The sequence below is a fragment of the Limulus polyphemus genome, unplaced genomic scaffold, assembly GCF_000517525.1.
Source record: "Limulus polyphemus unplaced genomic scaffold, Limulus_polyphemus-2.1.2 Scaffold1032, whole genome shotgun sequence".
Lineage (NCBI taxonomy): Eukaryota > Metazoa > Arthropoda > Merostomata > Xiphosura > Limulidae > Limulus > Limulus polyphemus.
In genome coordinates, this window is record NW_013666642.1 from 278,489 (window position 1) to 290,433 (window position 11,945).

At 31.7% G+C, this 11,945-nt stretch overlaps 1 protein-coding gene across 4 annotated transcripts in view; it reads right to left on the reverse strand.

The window, feature by feature from the left end:
- The window catches only part of LOC106461793 (GTPase-activating protein and VPS9 domain-containing protein 1-like), a 91,298-nt gene that overhangs the window by 43,238 nt on the left and 36,115 nt on the right, over positions 1 to 11,945 (reverse strand). For all 4 annotated transcript variants that reach the window (XM_022388867.1, XM_022388866.1, XM_022388864.1 and 1 more), the window contains exons 6-10: positions 7,739 to 7,922; positions 5,900 to 6,093; positions 3,442 to 3,583; positions 3,189 to 3,312; positions 1,688 to 1,851 (exon numbers count right to left, since the gene is read on the reverse strand). In XM_022388867.1, coding sequence (XP_022244575.1) covers positions 1,688 to 1,851; positions 3,189 to 3,312; positions 3,442 to 3,583; positions 5,900 to 6,093; positions 7,739 to 7,922 — 808 coding nt within the window. The remainder of the gene's footprint in view (positions 1 to 1,687; positions 1,852 to 3,188; positions 3,313 to 3,441; positions 3,584 to 5,899; positions 6,094 to 7,738; positions 7,923 to 11,945) is intronic.

An 11,945-nucleotide genomic window follows, 5' to 3' on the forward strand; every position in this document is an offset into this window, starting at 1 on the left:
TATATACTTTATGACTTTAATAACTTTCTGTTACACAGCAGAGAATTCAGATCAAAGGAAACTTGCTACTTAACATACAGTAATTGAAAAAAGTTTTCTTAGAAACTTGGTTTATGAAGTCACTTTGGTATGCACAGAGAAAAAATGTATAACTTATACTATTTATGATTAAACATTAATAACAAGAATTACACTACAAACTCATTTCACATGTAAAAGAATGGTATATGTTACACATTAGCATATTCATTATTCAGCTCACAGACTAAAATATCGTTAAAGGTGGCAGTACTGAACTGATGAAACAAGGTATTCTAAACTTCATAATTAAGATTGTAAGAACAATATATTTAATTATATATAGTCATTACCAAGTTCTTGTAAATTAAAATTAAGTGGATGTGTAATATTAATCTAGTTTTATCTTTAATTCTCTCAAGTAACTAACAACTAAGTGAATAAAGGATTTATTAATGAAATACTTTTTTACAGTGAATTGTGCATATATGTGATCCTTTGTACAAATATGTGATCAAAATATACTATAATGAAGATGTGCTGAACAAAAATAAATTGCTTCCAGCAAAAGGAGAAAATTTATATCCACTTGGGCATTATCAAAATGTGAATATAAGCACCCATTACCTAATGTGCTTTTATAATGATTATTAGGTATTCTCACTTGTTTTATTAGCTCTGGGACTTTTTTCTTTTAGCTATAACTTGTTATAAGTTAATTTCTGTTCATAAAATTTTATATGGCATATATTATGAAGCATATACAGTGTATATACATTGCAAAATCATGATCATCACAATGTCCCTTCCTTTTATGAAATCTTGAAATTTTGTAATTATGTTACACGAGTTTAGTACCTTGCACTGAAATATATCTAATTCATTCCATTTTAATGATTACTAGATTATTTGTTCAAATTTCTAAGATGCAAAAGTTTTGAAATAAACATTATTAGATGCACAGATATCATTCGTTTAACAATGTAACAACCTAAAAAATAGATAGCATTCTTTCAACAACATAACTTAGAGAAGAGAGATCCTTCAAACATATACAACCTAAAGAAGAAATTCAAAAATTATTAAAACTGAAGAATAAATATGTGAAAAAAAATTTGCCAAACCTAATACATAAAACATGTTTGCTTGAAATATCACTTCATAAAAGTGTTTTAATTAATTGTTTTTGTTGCTTACTTGCTCATCTAATACAGTTCAACAGAAAAAGCAATTGGATCTTAACTTGTTCAAGAAATTGTCTATTCTTGATCTTTTACAGTTTGATATAAATTGGGCACGAGGTTTCATTTCATAGTTTCCTGCAAGTATGTAGTAGACACTTTTGATATTTTGTTTGTTCTGGGAGATGAACTAAAGTATTTATTCATTAAACATAGTAAGTATTTTGTACTACAAAATACTTACTATGTTTAATGAATAAATACTTTAGTCATCTCCCAGAACAAACAAAATATCAAAAGTGTCTACTACATACTTGCAGGAAACTATGAAACTACAAAATACTTACTATGTTTAATGAATAAATACTTTAGTTCATCTCCCAGAACAAACAAAATATGAAAAGTGTCTACTACATACTTGCAGGAAACTATGAAGCACCCTGTACAAACTAAGTGTAAAAAAAAGAATGCATTTTCACTAAACTTACCTTCAATCATTGGCATAATCTCAAATTTACAAAACTTGTCCTCAATATCTTCTTGGTTTTGCTTGCGAGTCGTAATAGGTAAGTTGAGTGGTTGCTGTCTTGGTTCTTCCTCGACTTGGGAAGAAGGAGTATCACGTCCACTAACATTTGGTGTATCCCTTCCACTATGAATTTAGTTTTTTAATATTTAGTTGCTAGATATACTAAGTAAATTTTACTATAAGTAAAATTTAACATAATCAAATTCTCTCTTTTATATATTTTGGGGTGGAGACACTCAGACTTGAATTATTAGTTACCGAAGAAACTGTGAAAAGCAAAGTGATACATAATATGACATTAAAAGTAATGAACTGCAAGATTTCATAAAATGTCCTGTATCTGAAGATTATAATTCAAACTTTCTAATAATGAAATTATCCAACTGTTAAATTAGATAGTAATAACTCTATTAAGGTATGGTGTTATTTCAAATGAAGAAAAGATATGTTAAGAAAGAGGATGAATTATGTATAGTTAATAACAAAATGAACTGTAGTGTCAAGTTAACATTTTCACACAAAAGAAATCTGGTACTGGCTATAGAAGTTTCATTTAAGCCAAACTACTGCACTGTCTTTAGAACATAATTCTTTACACCTCTTTATACAAAATCATGTAATAAACTACAAGACATTTCTTATTTTAATCAAGTAAAACATAATAATTATTGGTACGATATGTTGATACAATAAGATAGTCTGTCAACTGAATCTTAATAACAGTAAAATGAAGCATCTTTAATAGTTGTAGAGTTGGACTTTATAATGGACTGCTTCTGCCCGTTTCTAGAGTGCAACAATGTTTTGGCTTCTATACTGAGGCCTTCTTCAGGATGAAGTCAAAGATATTAAATGCATATTATTTTTTTAATGAGGTTCTGTGACAGAGTTTCTTCAACCAAAAGGAAGGCACAGCACAGTTATGATATTTGATTTTGACCTAAATAAAACCTCAGTATAAATTATTCCGCTATAGAAATAGGTAGGAGTGATCCGTTACATCCAAGCTCTGCCATGTCTACCCTATCTAAAATGCCCTTGAAACATCTCTAATATTTTTATTGTAATTTTTGGGTAAAAATATTGAAACAACACATGCACAGATTTATTAAACGAGTTTCTAAATAATAATACTAAGTTTGAACTTTAAGTTTCAGTTTCATGATGCTGGTTACATTTGACAGCCAGAAAAATCCATGTTATTGAAACATTTACCTGTTTAAACAAGTTATGACATCAGTTTATGGCAAGTTAACAATATTCACAGGATATTTTAACATTAATTGACAAAACACTGCCACTGTACTTTGATTATGAAAATTTCCTCAAAGTGTATTAATTGAAAACAAGCCATATCATGTAAGGAAGTTTTTACTTTCTTTGTAATACTTGATATATTTTAATTTTAATAAAAATGAATTACTTTAGAACGAAGTTATAAAATTGGAACAAAAAATCACCTGACATTTGCTGAAACCATGTCTGATAAATTGTCATTTTCATTCTCATTTTCTAGATCAAGTGATGATGACACTGAATGATTGGATGCTGCTTCAGAAATAGCTTCTAAATTATCACTTGTTCCTGAAATTATGATTTTTAAAAATCTTATAGTAAATGTTCAGAAAAAAAAGAAAAAAAAAGGATTTCCTGTACACATTTTTTCATTAAAATTTTGAATACACTTAATTTATTAATTGTAAACAAATCTACCTATTGACTCCTGATCCTGAGAGAGAGAGAACCTGGTTCTTTTCTCTGGACCACTAGCTACACTGTAAGCTTCTTCTCCAGTCAAGCTGTCTAGATTCATTCTCACACGATTCTGTTTCTTTTGTTGCTCCAATCGTAAAACCTAGGCAAAATTTGAGTGGACTATTAATGAAAAATCTTAACACTGTCTCTATAATAATTTACTAACATGTAAAAAAAAAGACATTTAACTAAATGTCAATTCTGAAAAATTCCTGAACACAAGCATGTCAAAAATTCTGATCTAAATAAAGATCGAAATCAAATCTAATGAAAAAGTAAGCTGAATCCCTTGCTCACCATAAGTGCATCTTATTTCTATTCCAGGGACTATAGGAACAAATAATAATAAGGGATTTTTTTAACGTATATTGTATAGCCTTTCATCAATAAATCAAACAAAATGTTTCATATTTTGTTGAATTTCCTAATTCTTCCCTGGTACTGGTTATCAAAATACCTGTTACAAAATGACTAGGTTAGTTACTACTGTATGGTTTGCAAACCTACTCAAAGTTTAAAGTTAAGATGAAATATAATCATGATACAATTTAATATAAACATGTCAAGGTATCAAAAAGCATTGCATGAATCAGTAGTTTATGAGTATCCTTGATACTAACAATATTTCTGACCACAAAAATTATGTTTAAAAAGTTTATCCAAAACATATTTTAAATACAAAACATGAGTGAATTTTGCATATTGTTTAACTGTTTAATTTTTTGTCAAAGCTACTCGAGAGCTATCTGCACTAGTCATCCCTAACATCAGAGCAACAGACTAAAGGGATCGTAGCTAGTAAACGCCACCCACCATCAATTCTTGAGCTACTCCTTACCAACAAACAGTGGGATCAACCATCACATTATAATGCCTCAATGGCTAGAAGAGCAAGCATGTTCAGCAAGTGGTTGCGATGTAATGACCCACAGATTGTACATGCACCCTAACCACCAAGTCATGCTAGGCCTTTGCTGATTGAGCTAAAAGATTATCAGATGGCAGCACAAACTAAATCAAGTTATAGAATCTTTCCAGAACTCTGCTGACTTACTTTTATAATTGAATTCACTATTCCTATAACCTTTAAAAAATAACTGTGAACACAAAAAATTCTGCTACTTTTAACTACTAATTACATATGTTTAATAAATAAAGCAATTGCTTACAAAAAAGAATAGATGTTGAAAATTGTTAAAATAATGTTTTGAAAAATTTTTAAGAAGTTAAACCAAAGCATTTCATCTTCATTCTTTTTAGTGAATGAATATTTTACATTAAATAAATAACTGAGCTGTGTATGTGTTATCACTAAAATGTCAGACAGAAAAATGGTGGAGATTTCAATTAGGAATGGTTAGTAAAGGATTATGATTTCATTGTATGAAATACTTCCACACTGTTAATTTTTTATAAATTATTAGGCCACTTTATAAGTTATAAACTGTTAAGAAACATACTTTTAATGGTTAAATCCACCAAACAGTAATATTAATCTAATTCCACAAAATAATATTTACATTATCAAGGTGCTTTGTAGTTCAGTGAATCACAAGTTACTCTACAAATGAGAATATGTTTATAAGATTTTATTAGTAAGACATCTATATTACAACTGGACTTGCCCTCCCCCATTTCTCCAAGTCATCATTTTTGATTTAGTAACATACGTATTGATATGTGTGTGTGTGCTTGATGGTGAACAAAACCTATGATTATGCACAACATATTTTTAAATAAGTAAGTGATTAGGTGTATCCCATTACCAGATTACATTTGTATAGAACTTTACTATCAAATTTGCTACAATTCTACATAAAATGCACAAGATTAATAGCACACCCATAAACATTAGATATACTTAAGTTCAAGAAAAAAGGAAGAAGGGTGGCATAGTTCGAATGGTAAAGTGTGCACTGAAAACTTTACATACACATTTATATCACCTAAATAAACCTATCATTTAATGAATACTAATTTGCACTGTAAGTTACACAAGAGAAAACCAAGGAACACAAAAGAGCCTCAACATTCTTCAAATTTCAGAAAGACTTGTTAAAAAGGATGATTATGATTTTAGAATGTAAAGTGCATCTGCAGAATAAATACAAGCAACAACAGAATACATTTAAATGACATTTAAAGATTTCCTGTTTGTTTTCACTGAAGTATGTATATGTTTAAAAATGGTAAAACTTCAATGTTAAGTACAGATTCCATCCCTGATGAGCCTTTCTTTGTCTTAGATGTTGAATGGATTTGGCTTTTTTTTTTTTTTCTATACCGTTTTTCTTCTGCATGAGTTCTGTTTTGTTCCAAAATGATTAAAGGGTTTTCTTCAAAACAACTGATAATGATGCGTTTAATCTATTATCATATCTACTTCCTTTTTCAGCGACAAACAAAATTTTTTTACCTTTTCTTCACTTAGCATTCCTGGACAATCCCATTCTAGTGTACTGAAGGAAATGACCAAAACATCATCAGGTTGGGGGAGTTCTAAAGTATTAAAGTCATTATCAACCACGGAAGATGTACTGTCATCAACTACAACATCCTGTGATGTGGTTGAAATAGGTCCGACCTTTGCATTCTTCTTATGTACAGCAACTATAGTATAATTACACAGACTTGTTATAAAAAAGTAAATCTTTAAATGAATATTACAATCTCTAATAATGGATGATGGGGAATGTTTTTTTAAAGTCTTCAACTTTAACACTTAATGAAGAAAATTACAAGCCAAGAGTATACAAGCACTGTCAGTTCAAGTTCAGATATTGAAGTGTGTGAAAATAAAAAATTGCACCTCTTTTTCAAATTTTATATTTTTATTTATTTTTCTGTACTTTACAAAATTTTAGGTAATTTCTTAAAATTCAGAATACAGAATTGAAATATGATACATAGTAGAAAAATACATATTAAAAAAACAAAGATTAGTCTTTAGAAAATAGAACTTTACGAGCTTTTAACATTGCAGAATTTTTCCTCAATATGTCCACATTAATTTCTTTGGGTATTTCATTTTATATAGAAATTATTGCTACACCATTTAATCCCTCTTTTGTACCATTGTGAAATGCAAAAATGTTTATATCAACTTTAGCCTTAAAAATGATCTTTTGCCACTTGCCACACTAATAGGCACAATTAATAAAATTCTCAGAGCATTTGGAAGAATTTCTTTGTGTTCGTTTTCACATATATAAAATAAGACCTTATCTGGAGTTGAATTTTCCAATATTTGATGTGTTATTAAGTTAATAACACATCAGTAACACCTTAATAACACCTGCACACAAACTTTCACCACAAGTATCCCCTTTCTCTTTGCTTGTTAGTAAAGTTTCTAAATTTTTACAACTTTTGCACCCCTAATATTGTGTGTTGAGTTCTTTGAGCCTTTCCAACCTGCCTTGAGCCGGCACTATATACAAAAAATAAGGCACAGCATTCAATACTTGCAACACAAAATGTGAAAAAATTATAAATTTGTCAAAACTCTAATTTACTTGAGATAAATAGAATTATATATTTATTGATAGTATATCACAACAAAAGGCAACAAGCAGAATATACGATAAAAAAAAAACACTTAAAACTAAACTGGAAAAGAAAAATGAAAGATAAAAAAAATGTCAGCAAAGTTAATTATGGTGAAAAGTTGAGAAATTTAAGTAGAAAATATCCTATATAACTGCTAATCTTTCAGGTTGTTACATTCTTAAACACATTTTTTGTTCAGACATTTGCACAAACCTACACACAAGCTAGCTGCACAAAGCTGTTTCTAATTTTGAACTGATAGACTACAGGGAAGACAGATAGTCAATAGCACCCACTGCCAACTCTTGGGCTCCTCTTTTCTAAGTGAATAAAGGGATTTTGACAGTTACTGTTATAGTTTACAAACAGCCACAGTTTGGGGCTTCTTTTTTGCAACAATGGGTCATGAACCGTCAATCCTCAGATTCATAATCCAGGCACACTAATCACGAGTCGCATGCCAATAAAAAATTATATTAGTAAAATACCAAGATATTCTACACTTTGCAACACTGTAATTTTTTGTCATAGTTACACTTTTCTTATTCTTTGATTAGCATTCTGTTTCATAATGTGCCTTAAGTACATTTTTCTGATAACCTATGTAACTTAATACTTTAACCTACTTTTCTTTCACTAGAAAATGTAGTTGTTTTTTAATACTAAAGATTCAAAGTACTATATTTCTAACAACCATACAACTTACCTTTTCCCAACAAATTTCGTTTGGAAGTGGGAGGAGTACTTGTTGAACCTGACTGTAACTTTGATTGACTTACAGAAGAATTACTTGATGGCATTGCCTGTGGGAGGTTAGAAAGTAGTGTTCCTAATGTCTTTTTTAAGAATTCCTCTTCAGCTTCACTTTCAATGCACCTTAGAAATGCTATCTAATGTTGGTAATAAAAGAAATAATAATTACAAGAGTACACAAATAAGAACAGAATGCTGACAGGTTTGGTTATTTTTTTTTAAACACATCTAAATGAATTTCAAGACATATTATAATAATGATTTAACCTTCAAGTTACCAACTAGTTTGTATAATGTTAAGTACACTGTACAGATGGTATCTACACATCGCATCGCAGAAAGTAATTTTATGTTTTTTCCTGTTACAGCATGAAGTGTAAAGAATTGACCAAACACATGTGGTGAAATGACTCATTTTCTTTTCTATACAAGTAAAATGCATACAGGACTACAGTAACAGAAATTAATGGTATTTTTGTTTAACCATTTATCATCTCCATCCATATATTTATGCATGCTAGACACCATCTTCACCTGTAAATTTACACCAATTATGGTAATGGAAAAAAAAAACTCTTCCATGGATGATAAAGGGTTTATGATCATGTTATGAGGAACACTAACTACTAAAATCATGGTCCAAGAAGTAATTTTGGTACATAAATAGGTTAGGAAATATGTTTAAAAAACTAACCCAATTACTAATTCTAAGACTCGTACATTTTCTTTACTTAATATTCAAGATTTTCATTAAATTTTACATGTTTAGAACTAAAATGATATTCGAATATGAACTTACCTCTAAAATACTGAAAGCCTCTCTTGTCGAGTTTACACTTGTACTGTCAAAAAAACACGTGACTCAAAATTTCCAAATGTTTTTTTATACATCACTTACCTATAACGCTCTACTCTACCATGATTTATTGCAAAAGCATCACTAGATCTTCCTAAGCACTGCTTTCCTGTTATAATTTAGATTCTGTTGAAAGTTACAGTTCTGATAAAATCCTGGTTGTTGGGAGGTGGGATAGAAGGTATTTTAGGGGTAAGTATCTGTTTGAAACTCATTTCTATCATAAAATTCAAAACAGGTAATCCTACCTGTTAAACACTGAAAGTCAGAATACCCATACTTAAAAGGAGTTGGGAACCACTGAACATGAAAAAACACAGATAATTATAATACTAAAAGTTATGTGGCAGGAAGGTAATAATCTAGACCACAATAAAGATGTATCCAAACAGAGTTGAAGTAGAATCAACAGTCAGAAAAATAATTTGTAGAACTATATTTGAGAGAGAATGAATGGAGTAGACAGCCTTTTAGACAGACTGGACCTAAAGGACACTCAGAAGAAAATCATTCCTCTCAGCATGGTACCTCTTTGACCTTTAATTCAGAAAAAGAGGTCACTTTTCAGAGTGGTAATGGTGTATTATACATACAGAGCCAACAACCAGACATGAGTGGTGGCATAAAAAGGTAGGAAGAATACTACATCCTGTTCCTGAAGTGGAAGGTTCTCAGTGGAGTAGCTTAGTCATGTATCAGGAGTGGTTTTACTCCAGGAATTGTAGCCCCTTTTCATCCATATTGAAAAAAGCCAGTGAGACACACAACTGGCCAAAGTTGTGGACACTCATTGAGAACTGAAGAAAGATCCAAGCAGTTCCAAAGATAGGCTAAAAACTTTATGAAAGTGCAATGGGAACATAAAAAAAATATGAGAAAAACAGAGATGACCACTATCATGGTTGAAGCTGAGACATATAGTGGTAACAGTAGTCACATTTCTGTGACCTCTAATGCCATGCTTATGGAGGTTGGAAAAGTATCTACCGAGGAATAATGAACCACTAGATGGTACCCTTTGTCCACTTTCAGAGGGTAACACTCTTTCATGGAGCTTCAGCATCAAGGATGGAATTTTGACTGGGCTAAATGCAGAGGTATAGTGAAATGTGAGAGTCCCAACTGGATGAATCCATACACAGAACTTTGCATGTGGAGAGACCATAATATTAAAAAACGTTTTTACAAATATATATGTTAATTTCTCAGTCTCAGACACTTCTAGAATTGTGAACAGGGGTGTTAGGCAGTAAAGAAATACTAGGGGTTGTACAGGACAAATGCAGAGGTCAATTATGGTGGGAAAGCAGAGCTTATGTAAGATCCCCTGACAATTCTGCAATAAGTTATATGGAAAGTGGAAAAGTATGGGTCAGTGAAACATTCTCTGCAAAGCATTAAGGACATTCAGAAATATCGAATCACGTTTTGTTGACAGCAGGAGTGCAACCTTAACAGGGCTTTCAGTATTTCAGAGATTAGACTACCTGACCTGAAATAGTGAGAAGAGCACATTGCCTGAGTTTCAGTTGCCTTTAACATCTTTAATAAAATTCCAGTGTTGATCAATAAAAAAAATTACATGTACATATGAACATTACGTGTTGAAAAGCTCAGAATAACCAGAGGAAAAGATTTACATACTCTAATGTTCCAAACCCATTACTATGTATAATCAGATTTAAAATTAATAAAAATTAAAATGAATGAGTTACACTGCTCTGATATAATGACATTTACAACTTAAGTTCTGAAGTGTAAACTTAATTATAACAATTTTGTTTTCCTTTAAAATTTACTAACTTAGAAGTTATCTATATCTTTTCTTGAAAAGCTCTTACAGTACTGTCCAGTCCAGCCCCGTTTATCTAGTCAGCTGTAGGTCTAAGCAATTAATGGCCGCATAGCGTGGTGGCCATATTACCGGGTGTCACTGTATGGGGTCAATACTGGGATCAGATTAAAGGCACAGTACATACACCTACAACTTGCCCATAATACTCACCTGTTCCTGTTTAATATAGAATGTTGTAATAGCATCTTTACATATCTTGTCTAAAAAATAAAATTCTATACTGTATTTTTGATTAACAGATAAGTGCAAAATTTGGGAAGATGATGAGCTTCATGACGCTTCCTTGCACCACACAGTATCAGAGGCCAAGGCATGGCACTGTTGTTTATGTGCACATGTGGTGACACCTGGCAGTAATGATACTCAAATCATGAAACAACAAATTTCTGCCATTTTCGTCAATAGAACAGAGACAACTAATTTGGCTGAGAAAGCAGAGCTCTATTTATTGCAAAATGGAGGGAAAGGTGACAAAACTTGAAATGAATGTGCAAATTTTCCCCTTTGAACAAATCTTTTGTTCACAAGAAGACCAAAGAGACACCGAACTAGAAGTGTTACAAATGACAAAGTTTAAAGAAGTGTGAAAACATACTGTTTGTTTGATTGTGTGATCATCAGTGCAGCATGAGGTGTGAAGCATCAGGTAGGATTAGCATGTCATTAATAGGGAAAATGTGCCCGGCATGGCCAAATGGTTAGGGCTCTCGACTCGCAATCTGTAGGTCGCAGGTTTGAATCCCTGTCACACCAAGACATGCTCACCTGGTGTCCGGTCTAGGACGCCAGGCTTACTCCCGGATACACACCTCCAAATTCATTTGGAGGTGTAAGAAACACCATACGCAACTACTAATAAGGAACATCAATAGTTACATCGTTTGTAACACCTACAAGACGTGGCCGCTATCAGTCAATGTACAGTAGTGGCCACACTATGATTGAAAGATTTTATTTGGGCAGCAGCAGGTGAGAGCCAGCCTGGGTGGCCACAATACAGAGTTCAAAAAGACCATTTGGGACTGGGGGAAACATAACCGCAGATGTTTTCCCTTCTATTTTATGTTTGGGACTGAGCCAAAATGGCTGTAATTAATGGTTGACTGCTATATCGCATTGACTGGTATGCAGGTCTGGACTGTATTTTTAAGTATATACTAGACCACCATGACCCGTTGGGTCAACCACTATTCAGAAGTTATGAAGAATTCAAGCTAATTTCAATAATGCACTGAAATGAAGGTTTATTTTGAGATAATTTTATTAAATATTTCAATCCATTTGTGTTATTCGTAAATCAAGAAAAGATATTTGATTGTTGATCGGGAATAAAAGGAAAGACCATTTCATTTTTCAAGAAAGTGAAGTAAGAAGTTTTGTAAAGATCGTGAACAGTAGTGTGAATGATTTTTTGACTGTGAAAATAAGCAAACAAACAAACAATCTCAG